Genomic DNA, 22,571 nt, shown 5'->3' with positions numbered 1-22,571 from the left:
TTGAAATAAAAGTACAGAAGATTGGTGTTAATATAATGCTTTCATAGAGTAAACATCCCCAACAAAATAGATGCATATTTTGATTTTCGGAATTTCAAGGATTGTCACTTTGAGTCATTTCAATATACTTTTAATACGACTCTTACATTTACAATTTCAGAATACATGTCGCTTAGAACATTGATAGGCTTGTATCTTGTATTGAAGATTAGACGATGCAATAGTCGTTGGTTTTGATCAAATGTTACGTAAATAACACAGGCTTACCCGAAATAATTTCCTCGCAAATTGTCATTAGTCTAGGAGCAGTTTATTTCAACATTTTCATGATTATATGTATTTGATTTTTATTCTTTCAAAATCGTCTTTTAAACTTAGTCGTAACTTTACCTTATATAGGTAATGCATGATGAAGAATTACCAACTCTAGGGACTTCGAGGTGTTACTAGAAAAACAAACCACACCTCTCTGAATATTGTACTACAAACGCGTATTAACAGCAAGACACACGTCGAAACAGTAACCAGGCTGAAACGTGTCATAAATTACAGATATGAATACAAAAGATCGACCTTTGCGTAATGGATAGACAATACATTGCATCGCTGAACAGAGGAACTCCGATTGGAAGACTACACACGTTTACTTATACCTTGTCATTTGTGGAATGCAATGTCGAGTACCATATATCTATATATGTTTAAACAGACTTAAGTTACTTTTAAATCATTTTAAAATTCGAATTCAAAAAATAAATGAAGAAAGATGCAAGTTTCGATACTTTCCTACTATATATAAATATATATATGTGATAACCAAACTGCCGGTAGCAAAATATATGTGAGACTGACAGAGTACATTACTCACCAAGAACAAATGTATCACATACTGTGTACATTGTCACTGCATGCACCTTTTATGTAAGGTTGGGTATTTTTTTTTACGAAAAACAACATATTCCGTAAGATTGCGCATATGCATTTGTAGTTGTGGTTTCATTTTGCTTACTTCCGTTCTTTTTAATTAATGAGTGTAATTAGAACAGAAATAAAAACCATTACTGAAGTATACGTATATTGTAACAAACCACTGTCTTAACTCAATGTTTCAAACAGTTATAACCTTCAGTAATGTAAATTACAAGAAGTTACACATTCATTGCTAAACATTGGCATATGTCCAAATCTACAAGTGGTCTATACATAACGCAACTCAAGAACAGAGCAAAGCGAGATTTATCAGTTTCATCCATGTTGATCTCTGCACCCTGGTGTACAGAAGGAATATCGCATGCGCTATACCTATGTGGTATTGATTCTTGCGTTTAATCGAAAAAATGCAGATACACGTATAGATGCGTAACATGCTACGTATCATCTTCAAAATCACAAAAACAATTACAAAGATATGAAACATTGTCCTCTTTGAAGGATCAAGTATCTACATTTTTGAATTACTTTAATTCGCAGCCATGTCGCCTGATGTCTTGTGTTACCATTGTTATGGTACGGAAGAATGTTCCTTACAGGTCCATGAACTGAATACCACAGTTTGTAGATCAGGCGAGGTTTGCTTGGCTGTCAACGTCACCGCATACATGGGACCAGGTGAGCAATAAAGCTTCAGCTGTAACGAGGATACATTTCCCAAAGTGAACTGTAGTGTTTATAATGGGTCTGAGTAAGTAAGTAGGCTATGTGTCATTGCTGAAAATGAAAAAGGTGTTTTTATTCTCCTGAACGTTCACATCTTATTTCAAAAGTTATTATACACCGTACTCAGCGACTTTATATCTGATAATCTTGTTACAGTAATTAAACAATTGGCTACGTCATTACCGATTAATTCAAGCAGTGAGCTGTGCAATAGCTAGCTTTTTTGATTCATAGTGGCTGGTACGTATGTATACTATCCCACTAGAGAATTTACATATTTATTTCGTAATACGTCTTTCATTGATTGTTATTAACCGCAGTGAATATTTATTGATATCTGAAAGTCGCACAATTAAACTGAAACGTAAATGATTACAAAGATGACTTGTTCTTCGTTTGCATTTTAGGCCTGGTTCTTGGTCACGAAAAACATCGAGGCTGTTCGAATGTTACTCAAGATGTATATGGATGTTTACCTGCAGAGCGATATGTCGGTGACTTTGTGTTGTCAAATCATGCGAAAGGAGAGATATTAAACATTACATTAGAAGGAAATGTTTGCTTTTGTGACATCGATCTGTGTAACTTCAACGTAACTATCCCCGAAGTACAAAGTAAGTGTTTAATCCAATGTCGCTCTAATGTTCTTCTTATCTTTATGCATATGACATTAAATTAATCGTTGATCAACGTATTTGAGATTTTCCGATTGACTATGGTGTCTGACCATTTATAATCGCACAAATGATGCAATCCAAACTAATTGACTATGAGTTGAATGAGTTGAACGTACATATAAATATATATTTATATTTATAAATATATATATGATCTATATATATGATATATATATATTTAAATTTATATATATATATATGTATATGTATATATATATATGTATATATATATATATATATAAATATATAAATATGTAAATATATATACGGATACGATCTTACAACAGTCGTATCCCCGTGCCTACTCCTTGCTATTTTCAATTTCGTGTATAACTTGATGTACAACAAGCTACTCATTTTAAGTAGGTCATATCGTCATACCGAAGTAGAATATTCGCTGTAATTGCAGGAAAGAGTCGAGAAGAAATCACACATTGGACCCTGCAGTACTCTAAAGGCCGACGGATAGTACGGGATAGTAAATGTGTCAAAGCCAACCATTATGTTAACCATATGTTGAAGGAAACAACTATGCCGTACTCGAATATTGTTTCATCGGTAACTACCAATTTAATTCGCAAGGAATTAAATCACGTTGCTTTTGTAGAGATAAAATAAACTTGATACCAATCAATCTTCAGTAACAAGGCACTACCCATTTTCCTTTATATGCACACAATTCCAGCCACAAGCGAACCAGCTGGACCCGAATGCTTATCATGTGACGGTGAACATAGTTGTCTGTTACCTTTGACTGATATGGGTGTCATTACGTGTAGAAAAGGAGACGTGTGTGCTGCTGTCAACACTTCAGCAGATCTTGGACCAGGTGAGAAGACATGCTTTGTATTCCTTACCAATCTGTCCTTTGAGAAAGCAAGATTACGTCATATTATAGTAATTTTGGAACATTATATGCAGAGCTTCGTTGCCATTTACATTCGTGTAAACTCATTAAAAGCATGATACAATAAACATATTCCCTAATAACTGTTTATTGGATATGTTTTGTTCTTAAATATGTAAGAAAATGTCATACAGACTAAGACATATAAGGCATTACATTTTCCAAATAGTTTAACTTAATTGATGTTTGTTTTATTATTACGATAAATGGTTTCGCACTTCTAATCTATAAAAGAAATTCATTCAACTTTAAATGTCATAGTGAATGTTTGGTAAACCTCTTTGAACTAAATGGACTAAATTCGTAAAGAAGGATTCTAGGGCACTCTGAGCAGGGGAGAAAGAGACATCGTTGTAAGTGTTTTTATCATTTCACAGCTCTTCCCGATTATATTAATTAAAATTGTATTATTTTTCCTATAGCGGGGTTATCGAGTCTTCAGTGTGTTGGTTTAGAAACATTACATATTCATGTGTAAGCCGCATAAAAAGTGCAACATTCTTTTCAAGTTAGAAAGAGACTAAGCAAAACATTATCATGTCAACTAGCTCTGTATCACAGCTAATCATTCTAAAGACAGAACTATTATTCCCATCTCTCTTTTACAGAAGTTGGTGTTTTTGAAATCGTGTTCCGCGGATGTCTGTTTTCCTTTGATGTGGACAAAACCTGCTTTCCGGCAGATTCTTTTATCAACAAATATATTTCAGCACTGTTCCCAGATGTCGGTACAGCTGTCCTGGGGGCAGAAGGAACTGCCTGTTTATGTAACACGAATCGATGCAACGTGAACTTTACAACAGACGGTTATAGTGAGTACACTAGGTAATGACCTATTGGAATTAATAATCATTCCCCTACTATATCAATACTTTAACGGGTCTTTTACTTAAAAGATAAAATATATCACATCACAACATTCATATATTCACTCATAACATTCACTAAATACATTCTATTCCATCGTTGAATATTGTTATATTTCAATAATTAAAATAATTTGTTATCATAATACAGTTTTATCAAAATATAGAATTTAAACATTGCAAATGGAGATGTATGGCACATGGCAACTATCTTTTGTCATCATTACAAATATGATGATTGTGTCAATCTGTGACAAGCATCAACCGTATGATGACTCATTCATACACTAAAGTGGACACCAGTGTGTTAGACGTGTATAAGACGTATAACCCCGGAATCATACCACTCTATTATAATTTACTTTTTAACATTAGCAGATACAAATCTGATTTCGCAGAAAGAATGGCTAAACGGTTTCACACTTTAGAATATCTCTGACAATAAAAACTTGATTTACCTTTACCAAACTATTAATTGACGTAAAGAAACAAAACTTCTTTACTATTATTGTTTTATCGTTCGATTATAAATACATGTATTGGAAAGTGATCGATGTTCAATAGTAATTTCGTTGCATGGATTTGGGATAGCTATCGGTATAAGTTCAGAGACTATGCAAAACACTAAATTGATGATTTTGATTCTACAAGTGAAAACAATGTTCTGAAATAATGTTTTGAAATCGAACGATATTTGGATGGCTATACTCCCTATCTATGTGCTCTGTATGAAACCATTACTGTAAATAATATATGATTGTGACATTGATACACATAGGCAGTTTACAAATTAACATATAACCTAACACCATTGTAACGCTTATCCATCAATTCAAAATATTGGTCACAAATCTATAAAAGCTAGTCAGATGGCTACAGTATAGCAAAATGTCGACTTTGGGCTAATCACGTGTCGATATGAGTTACTTGACAAAGTTACTCGTTATAGAAACTGCAATGCGTCTATGTCTGTACCATCGAGCCTAACAATATGGGCTCATAGTCAAGATAAGTCGATCATAGTAAATGTCATGTTCATTCTTCCACAGAGGTACCTCCATGCCACAGTAATCCGTGTATGAATGGTGGTTTCTGTGCCGATTTGGTCGACAGATTTGTTTGCATATGTCCACTTGGATATGGCGGAATATATTGTGAACTGAGTTGAGTAAATATAATGTATGAATTAAATTCAGTTTAAGAAAATTAAAATTATTATCAGGATTTCTTGCTTTCCCAGCGTAAAAAGAAAACAATAGCTGGAAGAACAGAAAATATTTCAATCTGCTATTTATGAATGCACTTAAATCGTTGATCTGTATTGAGAAACAGTGATGGAACCTTTAAGAAATGAACAAAGTCGGTAAGGTTTTTCTACGGTAGACATTATTTAGACAAATTCATAATTTGCGTATGGAATATATTCACTACACCGTAAAATTAAGTAGACAACGACATTATATTATAAACTTCCACTTAAAATCACACAATTTGTTTTAACTTTCAAAATAATATTTTTGTTTTTGTTTTTAATGAGAAGGCTTGGTATGTCAAAATGGGATCTAAACAGTCAGCTATGCTCGGTAAATGTAGTGTGTTAATCACATTCCTGTTAATGAGCTATTAACTACAATATATGTTGATGGTCTTCCTCAGCTATAGATATCTGTGCCAGTAATCCATGCCAGCATGCCGGTATTTGTATCAACGGATATAACCGATTTGAATGCATTTGCCCACCTGGCTTTGAAGGTACAGTGTGTGAGCAAGGTGAGTTTAAGCCACAAACGACAATCGAAACATGAGTTTAAGAAAATGTATACGTTAGTGGGCCTGATATTTTTTATCCTAGAAGCATCTTCTTCAAAGACAAAGCTGAAACGAAAACACATTAAGGATGCAGGTAGACAAATGGATAAACAACCAAATTGGATCAATGAGCATTGAGCAATGAAAATACTCTAACTGAATGCATGAATGAATAGATGCAATAGCTTTTGAACATTGACTTCCATGGTCTAAACATCTAATAAGTAATTACATGACAACGCCCGTCTCGTCATACTAAACATGTTCACCTACAACACTGACTTGTGACTTCTTACCGAATATCAATTCTTATTCTCCCAATTTACCAACCTACTAATGAATCCACATGGCACACACTATACTGTACAATTTATATCTATAACCCTTTTATCTCATAAGCTTGCATTTTAACATTCAAATTAAACTTATGAAGAAGACTTCATCCAAGATCGAAACTCCAGGCCTTCTTACTTATACTTTATTTATTTTTTTAATCACCTTTTGAATAAAATAAGCTGTTTGTTAAGTTTTTTTGTTTAATCTCCGTTTATTACATGACAATAAGTCAATACATTGTTTTCCAGGATCAGAAATTCATTAAATAAACACATCTTTACACGCTAAGGTATAACGAATAAATAATGATGCCATTGGTTTAGTGTTTCATTAGAATAAAACATTAAAATGGGAGCCAGTGCTTTTGGTATCAATTGCCTCAGGTAAGTTTCTATTTCCATTTATCTACAGACTTTACTGCATGTTTCCCAAATCTGTGTCGAAACCTTGCAACCTGTGTCGACGGTCCCGATGGGGATATTTGTATTTGTCCCCCTGGATATGAGGGAGAATACTGTCAAATTGGTGAGTGGGGCTGGATTGAAATATCTGTTATGATATCTGTTAGTCACAAGAAGACCATTGGGATCCGTTGTATATGCTCACTCGGATATGAAGTATAACACTGCAATATCGATTAGTGCGGCTGTTTCCAGTTAATGTATTCGCAACTTTGTCGGAAACGAAACATTTATATTTGAATAATGTATAACTACGGCAAGGCGATGCCAAAAAAATAATAACGATACATTGATAAATACCACAAAAACAAAACTCGATTGGTATTCCAAGGTTCGAAATCGAAAGAACATAATAAAACAAATTATTATACTATGAACTATAAATGTTAAATAACATGGTATTCCATCAATGCAAGTGTTTTGTAGCTTGCGTAATTGCTCAAACAGTAAATTATTACACAAATGCCGCAAAGTGAGATAATTAATTACAGTAGGCATCTGAATAAGGTAAACATTTCTAAATATATTGAAATATTTTATCTATCTATTCTCTTCAGAAATAAATGATTGTGTCAGTGACCCATGCCTTAATAATGGTACATGTTTAAATCTACCTAATGCATTTCGTTGCGCATGTCTACCCAGTCATATAGGATTATATTGTGAGAATGGTGAGTAAAACACTGCATGGTACGTGATTGTACGACCTTCCCCAAATATAGTTTGAACATATGTTAAACATAAACAAAAAACAAAATATTGGCCAGCTGAAGATTTTTGAGCACTTTTCATTTTAGCCAAAATTGTTTGATTATAACAATTATACATTCATTAAATAAACAACTAATCTAATATCGTATGATTATGTATATCCTTGTTCTACAACGTTTCCATTGTTTGAATATATGGATTATTAAACAATGAATAAGTGATTGCCCTTAATGAGAGTCGAAGAATGACGTGGTGTTAATATTTAGCTTTGATAATGTAGTAAAATACATAATTTTGACTTTCGTTGTTGTAAACATACCGGCATCCAGTTTGTGGATCTGCGTCCGACGTAGGCATATATTACTGGGATTAATATCCAAAGAGAATGACAAGTAACTAGGTATTGTATGGGAGCAGCTACCAAACGTTTAGCGATAATCCAATTTCCATGTCACATAAGTATTGTATGAAAAAGTATGGAAAAAGGTCTAGTCCAAAATCTTAAGTCGAGGAGCTTTATCAATCGACAGGAGGAAGTACTGAGAAATATTGTAATACGTCTCTACATTTGCTGGGGATACGCAAAGCTTAACGGCGCTTTCAAATATTTTCTTCTTTATTTTTTTTTCGAACTGCTTCGTTAATAACTCTATAAGATGTAGTGATTATTTCATTTTGATTTGTCCATAGATGCAAATAACGTATGTGACAGTAACCCATGCGTGAACGATGGTCTGTGTACCGAATCGGTCCATGGATTTTGGTGTTTATGTCCAGATCAATTTCACGGTGTATTTTGTGAAATCCGTGAGTATATAGTAGGCCTACCGATAACATAAATTTACATAGATATTCTCTATTTCCTAACAAATACGGTGTGTACAAAATAAATTGTAATATCATCATGTGGGTATCGAACCTGTGGTCGACTTAAGCACCTTAAAAAGAGAAGTTTAAGCACCTTAAAAAGAGAAGTATTAATTAAAAAATAAATGTATGAGTTGTTTTCATGTTAAAGGCTTACTTCCATTGAACAATAACATTTAATGAGTATTCATATACCACAACTTCAAGTCAGAATATATCCGTAGATACATAATTATATAGGTGCATGACAATAAGCTGCTTCTGCTTATTATTCCCTTGCAGATTCCAATCAATGCGACTTCCAAACGTGCCTTAATGGTGGTACATGTATCAATGGTGAGGACACGTTTCATTGCAGTTGTCTAATTGGTACTTACGGTACCTTGTGTGAAATAGGTGAGTACATATCACATATAGTTAGAATAGAATCCCTCCTCCTTCGTAAAGTCGTAAACATGCATGTAACGGAATGTTGCTCGGAACTGCTAGCCATGGACAGTTCATACATGCTTTGTCTTAAATTTACATATTGAATAGCATCATGGTCAAGTTGAATATGCGCATCTTGTTCATAAATGGATGATTGCAATGGTATACTAATCTCATGGAAAATAAAACAATAGGTTAAATCTAATATTTTAATCGAAATATATTTTCTCTCTTTTATACCGATCTTTTTCCTTTAATATATTTTGACGCGTCTGATTTTTTTCTGCAAAAAGTCATATACGTTACCTTTTCTGTTTTCGATAAACATAATTTGAAGTCTCTGTTTTCTTCTCTTTCAAGAAATGTATTTCGATAACTCTGCTCTTCCGAGAAATGAATGTTGGCGTCCATTGTTATTTGATATATATATCTTGGCTTGGCTAATTATTATTATATTTTAGGGGGGGGGAGGGTGTGGATCTCTATCTTTACGAGACTTTACGAAATATATCTCAAAGAAAACCGACAAAACCATTTTTTTCTCTTCGATGGAACTGATGAATCATCATAGAAATTCACACAATACGCGTTGATTTGTCCACAGATGTAAGACACCCATGTAACAGCTATCCATGTTTGAACGGGGCGATCTGCTTCGACCTTAGTACTAGCGTGGCTTGCTTATGTTCATCTGGATTTGAAGGTGAACACTGCGATATCGGTGAGTGTGTTTAAATAGCCAAAATGACATTATTTCAATTCGAAGAAAATTAACAACTAAAACACAAAAAGCACATTGTTAAACATAATACATACAAAAGGGTAGTTTACAATTCTTGCTCCAGACTTCGTTCATACTGGTGAATTGTTGTCTTGAACCCAGCCAACAAAGGTTTAATTAAACATATTCAATATATCGTAAAAAACAAGAGTATGTTAATTAGTTTAGAGAAGTAGTTCTTATTTTTACCGAGCATTCAAGTTGGAAAAGGCTCATTAATTATATTGTAATGTTATTTCGGCCATTCTCCAGATATAAACGACTGTGTGAGCGACCCATGCCTGAATGACGGTACCTGTCACGACCAAAGAAATGCTTATCTTTGTGAATGTCCACCAGGACATACAGGATTTCATTGTGAGATCGGTGAGTTAAACTTAATGAACAATCTTAGTCTCCGAACGTATTTCCATATGACAACACCAGTTTGAAGACTTTTCCATATATAATCAAACAAAAAAAGTTATGGTTTCTTCAAGAATGGTCGATATTGTCAAGTGAGGACAGGATATATGTATATATATATATATATATATATATATATATATATATATATATATATATTTTTTTTTTTTTTTCTTTTTTTCTTTTTTTTTCCCTGTGCTGGGGGTTTCTAGGTTTGGGCTTACCATGGGACATGTGTACATCTTGGCCATTTAGCCTGTTATGTTTATGTTTTTGTTTAACTGCCACCGTTGTTACATTGTGTAACAGTTCTCCAGCTGCCTTTAATGTTTTCAGTTACGTTTGGTAATTGATTTGATACTCGAATATGTGAAATATTCATATATAAGCCACTACTTGAATACCCCTTTTAAATTTGTTAAGAAACATGGACTCTGATTAATATGTATTATTATTCTCTATTTTTCATGTCTAGCATGTCAAGAGCTCATCGGGTATTAATTGAAATATAGTGCTTACGACATTAATTTGCACTCTTATATTAAAATAAGTTATGAGATCCGTTATAAACATTTATCAATTATATATATTGTTATAAGCTACGGTTTTGCCCACAGGTATGTATACGAAGCTGAGATGAAGTCATGTGTACACATGACATGGAGTCATTACAAGCATTGATAAGTCGTTATAGAGTTTTTAATAAGTAAATCCTATCCGTAAATAAAAATAGGTGCACAGCTATTGCGCATTTATTTATTCCGTATTATAATTCACAATGATACAAGGAATATAAGCAACATTAAGACATTAAGTAATCTGCAATTGAATGTTATTACTGATATTATTCAATGCCAAAGTTCCGTACTGAGTCGCGAACTTCCCGGTGTTTAAAGTTGAAGCGAATCGAAATCGAAGCGAGTAGTGCATTTTATCAGTAAGTGATTATACATTAAATGTAACAGTCATCCGTGCATGAACGGTGGTGTTTGTCTTCAACATGGACGATGGATTGGCCTGTTTATGTTTATTTGGATATCAAGGTTTATTCTGTGAAATCGGTGATTATTTTTAGTACTCAGGATAAACATTAAATTTAACATGTTTGCATATTTGAGATCAAAGATGAAAAAACCCCAAGCATGTAATATATACATCATATGACTGAAATGGTAGCTTACTGACTTTATTATTATGAACACGTACCAGAAGTTGAAAAGTGTATTGAGACGGGTTAGACATTGTTAGTGAACAAAAACTAGTAGGGATATATCTAAGGATAATTTCAAACAGACAACTGAAATAAGGGTGGTTATTTTATGTAGTGATTGTTTGGAATTATCTTAATGACATTTTCTAAAATCGTGTGTGCAATATCTGAACGAACCGTAGTGAAAAAAGTTTACGTAGATATTTGCATTAATATAGTATATACCATATGTGTAACTGTTGCAGTGCCTAACGTTAAAATCTTCTTCAGAGACTAGCTGATTAGGGTTATGGTAAACCTCTAAAGAAGGGCAAGCTAGAGCAAAAAGAAAACAGGCCCTGTTACTTTACAAATTTACAAATACAACCCTTTTTTTATTAGATAAAGCAGTTTGCTTTATTCTCCCTTTGATATTATATATATTACCAGTGGTATCAATCTTTTTACCTTCTCCCTATTTAGACTTGTGTGACACTGACCCATGTCTCAATAGTGGAACCTGTGTCATAGCAGTGGAATCATTTATTTGTGTTTGTCCACCTGGTATATCTGGAGACTTTTGTGAGATTGGTAGTTACACATTTATTTGGGATTCCATTTTTGTTCACTTTTTCTGTTTTTTTTTTTTTTTGCATATGATAAAATCATTCAAAGTAATATATGAAACTAATAGAAATATGCTGATAAAGCAACGATGATCTAGAAGTCTTGTAATTTCTATAAATATAGAAAATGTATTCAAATGTCTTCAAATGCAACAATCCTCTGAGTAAAAGCTATTTTACAGTTCTGAAATATGATTTATGATTGGCATCTTGTATGAAGCCACGACCTTGTTGCATCATGTTGATTATTCAGCATCTGAAGGCCACGACTCTCTCCTTATCGAACCTTTCAATGTTTGCTTCATGCAGAGATATCTTTGTGCACCCCTAATCCCTGCAAGAATGGTGCTGTATGTGTCGACACGTTCAGCGGGTTTGCTTGCGTATGTTCACCCGGATATAGAGGAACATCCTGTGATGTTCGTGAGTATTAGTAAAACTCATTTCATGATATGATTGTTTATAGACGAAATTAAATTATCTAGCACAATTGACAGATCAGAATGTTGTACTTAATCAATTTGAATGATGACTTCGATTGATGTTCCATCACACATGTGCTGGAATATTTAGTATAAATATAACCTTATAATCCCAACTAAGTATCGCTTTGCTTTCAGTGGCAACACTATAAACATTCTACCTTGAAATATAGAAAATACACAAGTGATTCACAATTTTCAATACTAGTATACCAACGTGGGTGGTTCGGTTTTGTTCTTTGTATAGATTTGCAGCATCAACGTACTTTGAAAAATGATACAAACATTTACGTCGAATAACTTGATGTCCATTACATTTGATTAAAATTGAATGAACCATCTTTTATACAACAAAACCCGCTGCTTCAAACCATTATTGAACCTTTCTGCTGTCAGTTGGAACAAATAATTGTCCTACCATACCTAAAGGGTCAATGATTAATTACGTAATTGATCAAACTCAGGCATCTTAAACCAGGCAAAAGGATTGCTAAAATTTTTGATTACACTCAAACAGCAAAAATTCAATATTTTACCGATATCAATTATAACCTATCAACTTTCTTTCTTCTCATCCACCGTACTTTTCACTTTCTAGTTTCCATCTTTTACTGATAGAGAAAATCTAAAAAAAGTAAACGAGGGTACTTGACCAATTGAATACACCCTTTCTAGCTGTGTCTTTGCCATAAAATTAACATTTATCGTACACTTCACAGCAACAACCTTCCATTCGCTTCTGAAAATGAGGTGACAAGTAAATTGCCAAATAGTAAAATCACGAAGTTTCGTTTTTTTTTCTATTTGTGAATAAACATCACTTCAATTTGATGTCAATACACGAAACTGAACATTTTCAAAATCATTAAAAACTATTAATCTATCATCCACAGCGATAAATCGTTGCAACAGTGATCCATGCTTGAACGGTGGTACTTGCTTATATTTGATCAATGTTTTTCTTTGCATCTGTCCACCTGGATTTACCGGTGTTCAATGTGAACTCGGTGAGTATGATATAACAAATGTTATTTTGCAATGTCATATCACAATATGTTATATTAGCTTTGATATATCATATGGTATTTTCAATAGCGTTACAACACTATTGGTTGCCATTAGATTCACATACAGTTTACTTTTTGCTCAACACCGCAACAAAATAACCGAATGTCAAGATGAGAGAGGAACGCTGTGTTTATCTAGGCACATCTCATGCATTCGTCGGGTATTTATTATATATTTTTAATTCATAGACTTAAATGAATGTGAAAGTGATCCTTGTTTGAACGGAGCGACCTGTGTTGACAACATCGACATGTTCACTTGTTCCTGTACTCTTGGTTTTAAGGGTCTCAAGTGTGAATCTGGTATGTATGACTATTTTTAATTGTGATGGTTTGCAAGCCGATTGCTTACAAATATTGTAGAGATGAGCATGGTTAAATTGATTTCTTTTTATTTGTGGAGAATGTAGCTAATGTGCATGTCAATAATTAGGAACAATATTGAATTTATTTACAACAAAAAACCGTTGAATAGTTCAGTATTTGGTCCCAACCCATTTCTACTCCTACCACGTCTCCTAACGATCATAGAGTGACGACGGTGGAAACAAAACCAGGATTTTAATTAATTAATTTGACTGGTCAGACAAAATTAAGCTATAATTTTGTCCATTTATGTTTCATAATTCCAAAATTTATACAGAGGAAGTGCAAATTTAAGTAGAGCTATTTGTTATATAATCAAAAAGTGATATTACAATAGGTACTAAATGCAATCACATGTGCGAATTGAATATCTCGTCAAATAGTAATTACAGTTTTAATTTTGTATTACCCTTGCAGAGAAAAATGCTGAAGAAGTCGAAATGACAATATCCAAAATCTCGAATGTGAGTTTGATAGAATATCAAAATATTTCCTTTGTAAACTTCATAAGTAACCATTTAGCCTAAGCTGATGAAAACAGTTTTGAATGTGTTATTTATTTGGTTTATTTCGTTTCATTTGTTCAACTATATTTCAACCATCAACGTTATCAACATTTTACATAATTCAAGTATATACATACAAAGTATATGGTTGTGGGGATCTCGAAAAGTTCATAAGAACTTGTAAATGAGGTATTCCCAAAATACAAACTTACAAATTATAACAAAGGTACAAAATATGAAACAAACAACAAAAGGTTACAAGAAAATGAAAAAAAGAATGTATAGTATAGTTCAAGGAAAACATTGAGCCGTACTTTGCATTACCCATAAAACTAATTGCAATTCACACTTCGTTCCATTATAATCCGTAAACAAATTGCTGCTCTCGATTGTTGTTGTACAACTATCCTTGCAAATACAAAGAAAAGGGTACCTCAATTCTTACCTTAACAAGAGTTACCTTTGTGTCTGGCATTAACATTGAACAGTGGCGTAGATCTAAACAAAATAGTAATGTGTTTTTTTTCTCTCCTTGGCAATTTTTGTAAGAAATTTGGCAACGCGACAGCAGAGGAAATTCAGAAATCAGCAAATCTGCTGAAGGAGGTTACTATTAATGATACGTTTCTAACTGAAGATCCTGAGAGGTTCGAGGTAGTAATTACCGCCCTGGAAGCTGTTGTCAGTGAAGATGACTCTTCAATCGAGGTGCGAAACTTTTGAACTAACTGTATGATATATGTAAACAAGTGAAAGTTACTAATTGCTTCAATGAAACAGTATACGGCATTGGTTGCTTCGCATAATGTCTGTTTTTACATATACTATATTTAACCTAATTACAATATATATATATATATATATATATATATATATATATATATATATATATATATATATATATATATATATATATATATATATATATATATATATATATATATATATATATATATATATATATATATATATATATATATATATAAATGCAATGGAGGTAAACGACAAAGGCAAATGAATATATATAAATGAAAATCGTAATGAGTTGGAAAATCATGATTTTCCAACTCATTACGATTTTCATTTATATATATATATATATATATATATATATATATATATATATATATATATATATATATATATATATATATAGGTATATATATATATATAGGTATATGACTGGCAAACTTCGTTTAGGAATGCTATAACGGTGTTCTAAAATGCCTAAACAGTTAATGCAAATTCATGTGAATATATAAGAGGTCTTTCGCATTTGAAAAATAACTGCAAAAATGAGATGTTCTGAAAACCAAATTGTTAAGGCAAAACGTACATATGAAATACATATCACCTTCTATTTTCATTATTAGGTTACTGAGCCAGTGATTCGTACAGTAAATAATTTGATTGATGTCGCGGACAAGTTACCAGAGGAATTATTGGCAGAGGGCGGTAGAATTATTGCAGCGTTAGAAGAACAACTTCAACATCTTCAAAGGAGCAATAATGGCAATTATTCCCAAATCCTGGAGAACATTGGAGTAGCATCCATTCGATTTGAAGGACATGATATTGACAGAGATCTAAATTTAGCACACGTTGTCAATGGTAATAGTACGAGGACGCGCATAGGTCTTGACGCTGGAACAATTGGGTTATATGAAGATCATACGAGCATCCCACGCGAGGGAATGACTGTGTCCTTAGTAATACCATCTGAGATTCTCCCAGTTCTAATTGATGGTAAGTACAAGATGCATCTTTACGATATACTTTTATTAAAAATTGTACATGTAGGGAATTAAACACATTCCCGGGGACTATTCACACAGCAGGTTTCTTTTAAAACAAAGTTTATACTCTAATGAAAATAGCAACATTTCCCAGTATTGTATCACAATAGTAAATCTCTATAAATAGTGTAGTAAATGAATGTCTTTTGTATTCCAATGGTAAAATCTCTATAAATAATGTAATCAATGAATGTCTGCTGTATTACAATAGTAAAATCTCTATAAATAATGTAGTAAATGAATGTGTTTTGTATTTCAGTAGTCCAACCTTTGTAAATGAATATATTTCTAATTAAAAACTCGTTAGGATCGACATCTTTAGGAATAATTGTAAAATGTCTCCTTTCTAACTTACCAGATGGCAACAAGACGGATTTTGCCATAAGTTTCATCATTTATAATTCCGCTGTTCTATTCACTTCGTCGACGCTCACACGGTTTACGAGCAAGGTGGTAACTGACGATAATACAATCTCTCCGGTCTCAGAGAGGATAGCAAGTCGAATAGTATCAGTCGTTGTATTGGATGAAGATGACGATAATGTTAATGCAATTTTGGAGGTTTATCCTATCATAACGAGATTTATCACAAATCAGGTAATATCCCCCGATAACCTTCAAATTTTAGCCGTATGAGCAACATATTAATTAAAATGATTTTTTTATATCTTTGACTCTGAATACAAAATAAAATAAACTACTTGGGTTTAAGCGGGATTTAATGACCGTTGGCCTATGGTAAAATGTGAAACATTTCATGTGTTTCAACATGCAGTAAAGTAATCCGACGGTTAGGTTACACATACGATGAGTAATAAGCAGTTGGTGATCTTAGGGAATAAAGTATTTATCGAATGAAGTAAATTAACAGTTTAAGATCTTTAATCAATGTAAAAATTACTCTAACTCTGGGTAGCTCAGATAATGAAATACTTTAAACTGACCATGGTGTTCATCCTATTTACGGATATTAAAAAGTGCACCCAACGATTCACTAAAACAAAACATGTCCGACAATTTTACTTTAGATAACTGGAGAGAAAAACAGAACTTACGATCGAGTATGTGTTGTCTGGTTGTACGACGAGCTGATAAAAGGAGGAATCTGGTCAGAGGAAGACTGTCGTAGATTACCAGATGAATCAGGTCTTACTGTATGCGCATGTCGACGGATTGGAAATGTAGCGGTATTGATTGTAAGTCAAGATAATCGAAAAGTAAAAAAGGGTATTTGATGATATAGATAACATGTCTTAACAAACAAAATTATAGTAAATTAAGGTTTCCTATTTATAAAAGCACCACAAAGTCTGAGAATTTAGACAATAATGATTTAGTGAATAGCATATAAAGTTCAACTTTAAAGTTTGCTCCTGTAAAAATGATAGGTATTTTTTTTTTTATAATAACGATAGTATTGAGCAGTAATCGGTTTTTTCGTTTGCTTTATAGTTCTATTGTAAACTTGACTGTGGTATAAAAAAAAATGAACTGTTTGACAACGTATTATGTTAATATCCGAACGCATGGCTAATACAGTTAATGCAAATTATACTTAAATATGAAGGTTTACTTACTGGATCAATTATAAGGATTCAAACGAACATCGGAGAACACAGTAATAAAACGAGAAATCGTGATTGTAATCGAGATATTAAGTACTAAAAAGTTGAATAGATGGAGTTTGTATTCTATTAAAGGAAGTATAAATGTATCCAAACCATTTCATATTTCGGTTATAACATCCACATTTTTCTTCTTTTTATTACCTCATTTCGTCAAAAGAGGGTCGGTAATGTTCCCATGAAGACGCCGGATGCACTGAACTTCATAACCCTGATTGGATCAATAATTTCTGGCACTTGGCTTATTATCTGCATCATAATCTGCTTATCTCTAAAGTTAGTGATTTTGTGTTATAGTCCTGTACTTTATAAATTATAATAAGATTTATTTGTAGATAATGAAATAGCATTTATAAGTAGAAAGACAAACTGTTTTCTTAGACGTGGTCTCCAAAAGTCAAACAGGAACTTGACCTCGCTTGGACATCTGTCATCAACCAACCTACCCTGAATTTAATGCATTGCACTCGTTGGTTGTCCGAAAATAAATACGTATTTATACGTACCTAAGTCATCCATACTTTACTGTATTACACTTTCATTCTTCTGAGTACAACACAAATATTACTTGCCTAACACACAGTTTTGATTGTATGAATAATTGTATCAACCAAATAATACTCCTAACCTCCCTCAACCTACGCCATTCCATGAATAAAGTTAATGAGTTCAGCCTCGTCCTCTGACAGACTCTGATGATATACAGTGTATAATTATATAGCATGCTGGTAAGGTATCATTAAAGCAATAGAAATGTCAACATTGTTTCTAAAGTTGCAAAATAGCGTATACCATTTTGCATCGAGACACCATTCATTTTATCAACATTCTAGGCTTAACCTCGTCCACACAGACCTCTACCCAGGACGTCATAATACAGTAATCACTCCCACCCCTTGTCACATATCAAACATTGAATGTTATATGTCATTGAAACCGTAATTATTTTCTGATGCCTTTAATCTCAAATGGCATTTTTATTATGATCGACGAATATTGTGCTTTGGTTTCTTATAAAAATGAAATGATTTTGTAGTTGTCGCAGTTAAGTTAGGCTTGTATTAACTTGGTACATGGTTGGTCATTGTTATAGCTTTGCCGGTAACTCGCTGAACAAAATATCTTTATATTTCTCCAAATCTTGTTAGATTTTGACACAACTAAAAGTGTTATAACATTAACCAGTAACTCAGTCCATCTCATTTAATGTTTTAATGTCACAAATTTCGAACGTTATTGATTTTTATTTAATTTTATTTGTTTAGATCTCTTAGGTCAAAACAACCAACTCAAATCCATGTCAACCTTTCTGTATCCCTCTTGGGTTTGTACGTTGCGTTTTTGGTTGGTCCGCTGGTAGTAGGGAACAAACAATATTGTGCCGCGACTTCTACAATCATTCACTTCTTCATCTTTTCAACGTTGGCTTGGATGTCAGTGGAAGCATTGAACATATATTATGTCTATACAGTCAACAAGGGAAGCAATTGTTATTTTATACCAATTGCGTGCATTATTGCATACGGTACAGTACACTTCATTTATTATTTTAAAATTATTTATACTTTATGTCCACGTTTCATATATTTTGAAACACCCGATACTTGATCAGTATAGCTAGCTGCTGTACCAGCTATGAGTATCGGCTGTTTGAAAACCAAAAAGCTGTTCGTAAAACACAGACGAAAATCATTCAACACATAATTCGATGCAGACAAGCAAAATAAATCCACGCTGTAACCGAAATGATGTAAAATAAGACAAGGAGACTATCATATATATACACTGTTATTTAGGAAAATGTATTATTATTCCATCTGATTGATAATTGCTCTTCAGATTGCTTTTTTGTCTGAAGTGAACTGTGCAATTTGGTATGTTTCCTAGTCTGCACTCTATCCCCATAGCTTCTAAAAATGAGCTCACTTATGTTATCAAACAGACAGGAGGAACCGTTTTAAATTTCCAGCTATTGAGTATCACTGTAATATAATTGAAACTTTGAATTCATTTTGGATATTTTAATCGCTTACTAATGTTATAACGTAATTTTCTACAGGTTCCTCAGCTACCTGTGCAACCCTCGTTCATTTCCTCGACAACACAACTGAATATGAAACAGTTGACTTGTAAGTAGGCTACTACTGATTTACTTGCTTTATGTTGATACTAAAGCCTCCTTTATGTACACGTGCTGTCTCAAGAATTGTGTTGATAAGACACCAGTATGAATGAGTTTTCTAATTTCAAAATGTTACTCTGTTTGTTTTATTCTAAACAATATTGAACACTAACATTTGATTAAGCAAATATGTTTCAGCATTTAGACTTCGCTGAATCAGACTTTATTGGAATCGTAATTTCATTAAAATACCTTAAATTAATGACCACTGGAAACAGAGGTTAAAATTTCGTAGAAGTCACCAACTTTGAAGAATTACCTTGTTGGTCCATGTGCTGTTACATTCGTTGCAATGTAATGGAATGCACATTAAAATATACTAACATTCTTACTGAACGTGTTAACCATTTCAGTTTATAATAAAGGATTTTGTTTTATACATAAAACTTAATAAAATTTAGTAAGTTAAGATTCACTGCATGGATTGTATTCTTTTAGTAACTACATTCAAGGTAAACATTCACCCCTCCCCCCCCCCCCCACACTACCTATACATGATATGTATGAGACCATTTCCGTATCAACTCAATAGATTTAGTTCCATTACCGATATGTGTCGTCTGGCAATAATAAACACTGTGGGGAATCGAATTAACAATTAGTATACCTTTGGTTAATCCATGTATACCTTGGCTTCACACGTTCTTATATTGTCTTCTATTGTTTTCAAAGCTGCTTTATTCATCCCGGGTACGCTCTCTACTTTGGCGTTCTGGCAGAATTCGGTGTGATGTTTCTTTTGAACTTGATTGTATTCGTGGTGCTGTTTCTGAAGTTACTCTATCGTCGTCTAGTAGTTACTGATACCATGAAACACTCTAACAGGAATGATATCATTATTAGAATTTGGCATGGGTTTCTCTTCTGGTTCGTGTTTCTCCTTTCATTGACTTTTGGATTCCTGACATCTGTTTACCAAGAAACGTCTGTGTTTTATTACGTCTATAGCATTTGCATTTCTTTGCAAGGGTTTCTGATATGTTTGATGCTTTTTATCAGGTACATTACTTTCAATAAAGTCTCTAAACTAAACCGTCATAATTCCAATACCAAAAGTGATTCATCTTCCGGAAAAACTCGACCTTCTTTTGCGGTATCGGAAACAAGTCAGAGTGGGGTCTATGAGAGGGAAACTTTGAATCTATAGTTTGTGTAATTTGAAATGAAAGATTAATTTTCATGTAGCAGGTTTATAAAATATCTTCCATTAACAATATTTTTTTTCCTTCTAATTAATCACGTCCTCATTTGTGAGCAAACGCAATGAATACTGGGTATGCCCTAGGGACATACTCATATGGTTAAATTGGAACAACTATTCTCGTTTCATTTGCTTGTATATCACCAAATGGTAATTCTAACTGACAAATTTGACAGTTTTAAATTGGCTTGGAAAGTAAAAATATCCATACCAGCATACAGTCTTAACGTCATTGTCATTGTGTTAGTATAACAATCTTTTTTAACCACCTGAAATTACCGAATGAGCATTAAAACAAAACAAAAATGTTGCGGCAAAGTTACATACTTGACGATAAATGACAATAACTTTATAATATATACGTATATATAGTCATTTAATTTATGTCACAGTGTTTTCAATAATAATTCTAAAATTTAAGGACTATTGTACATATAGTTTGATAAATGTGAATCCAAGTGGGTCATTCAGGTTTCTTTGATGAATAGACGTCTATTTTTTAACCACATCAACGGCTCGACTGATCTTTAATTGTGGTATGTGTTATAAATGTATTCATTTGAACGTATATTGCTGTAGAGGTATTACAGTTATTGCAGTCTATGATGACACACAGTGTTGTTCAAATATACCAAACAAATTGCTACACTATATTTGCCAATTCTGAAAACAGTTTGATTTCCTAAGGATAGTCACGTCTATCAAGAATGCCACATCACATCAACGCAACACCAACTCTGGAAGAAAGCTTTATTGCATATATTACGAGTTATCCTGCTACAGGGTTACTGGTGAGTCATATGTACACAAGATAAAATATAATGACATAAATTCAGCTTAGGGACATGAATACGAGTACCAGACAAGAAAAAACAAAGTACCTAATACTTTTTTTCAGTGCCGACGCTATAAGTTTAACCGAACGAAACGTACAGATCCGGAAGGGGAACTTACCAAAACGAACATACGCTTCACATCACTGAGTAGCGCATCTGGTTGGTTATTGATATTTGTAGGTAGAGGGACGAGCATTATTGTGCTGACTAACAATGTCTTAATAGTGAAACATGAATTTCATAACAGCGATTAATAGTACAAGCTGATGATATTTATCTGTCAGAAGTATTATCAAACACTCATCGGTCGTCCCCAGCGCATACAAAACTCAGAAACATAAAAAAGGTTTGCAAGTATGTCATGAACACAACCTTTTCAGTTATTGCATAACTGGTTAAGTTTTTATTACATTTTACGTCAACAAGTTATTACACAAATCGTGAAAAGGATTATTAATTTTGCCGTTATGGTTAAATTTTGCGGCGCAAATAGTACATATCTGGTTAGGATTACATTCTGCGTCAATTATCACATGTTGCGTCAGTTATTATACTGTGCGGCGTAACAGTGGTATCCAATTCAAAATATTGGTCCTTTCACGCATGGCATTTCATCAGTTGACTCGGAAGTACATGATTGATATGATTAAGAAGCATCGCCCTAAAATCAGTCTTAGATCCTCCAACAAATCTCTGCTTGATGTACCTGTAAGGCGCACAAAGTATCACGGTGACCGGCAAGGGCGTAGGAACCGGGGGCTCCCCCCAGTGAAAAATATGGGGGGCGGAA

General features: G+C 33.3%; 1 protein-coding gene across 1 annotated transcript; it reads left to right on the top strand.

Moving 5' to 3' along the window:
* Window positions 1-1,472: 1,472 nt before the first annotated feature.
* Window positions 1,473-21,398, top strand: LOC139983805 (uncharacterized). The gene is made up of 23 exons (XM_071997587.1): window positions 1,473-1,608; window positions 2,064-2,270; window positions 3,019-3,162; window positions 3,849-4,052; window positions 5,156-5,269; window positions 5,763-5,876; window positions 6,663-6,776; window positions 8,114-8,230; window positions 8,573-8,686; window positions 9,324-9,440; window positions 9,753-9,866; window positions 12,030-12,143; window positions 13,096-13,209; window positions 13,459-13,572; window positions 14,053-14,099; window positions 14,691-14,849; window positions 15,515-15,887; window positions 16,296-16,534; window positions 16,966-17,133; window positions 17,723-17,838; window positions 18,828-19,087; window positions 19,622-19,691; window positions 20,417-21,398. The coding sequence occupies exons 1-23, from the start codon at window positions 1,473-1,475 to the stop codon at window positions 20,889-20,891; spliced, it is 3,744 nt and encodes a 1,247-aa protein (XP_071853688.1). The 3' UTR covers window positions 20,892-21,398.
* The last annotated feature ends 1,173 nt before the right edge of the window (window positions 21,399-22,571 follow it).

Source organism: Apostichopus japonicus, chromosome 16, assembly GCF_037975245.1.
Source record: "Apostichopus japonicus isolate 1M-3 chromosome 16, ASM3797524v1, whole genome shotgun sequence".
Classification (NCBI taxonomy): domain Eukaryota; kingdom Metazoa; phylum Echinodermata; class Holothuroidea; order Aspidochirotida; family Stichopodidae; genus Apostichopus; species Apostichopus japonicus.
This window is presented reverse-complemented; position numbering and strand designations above follow the sequence as displayed.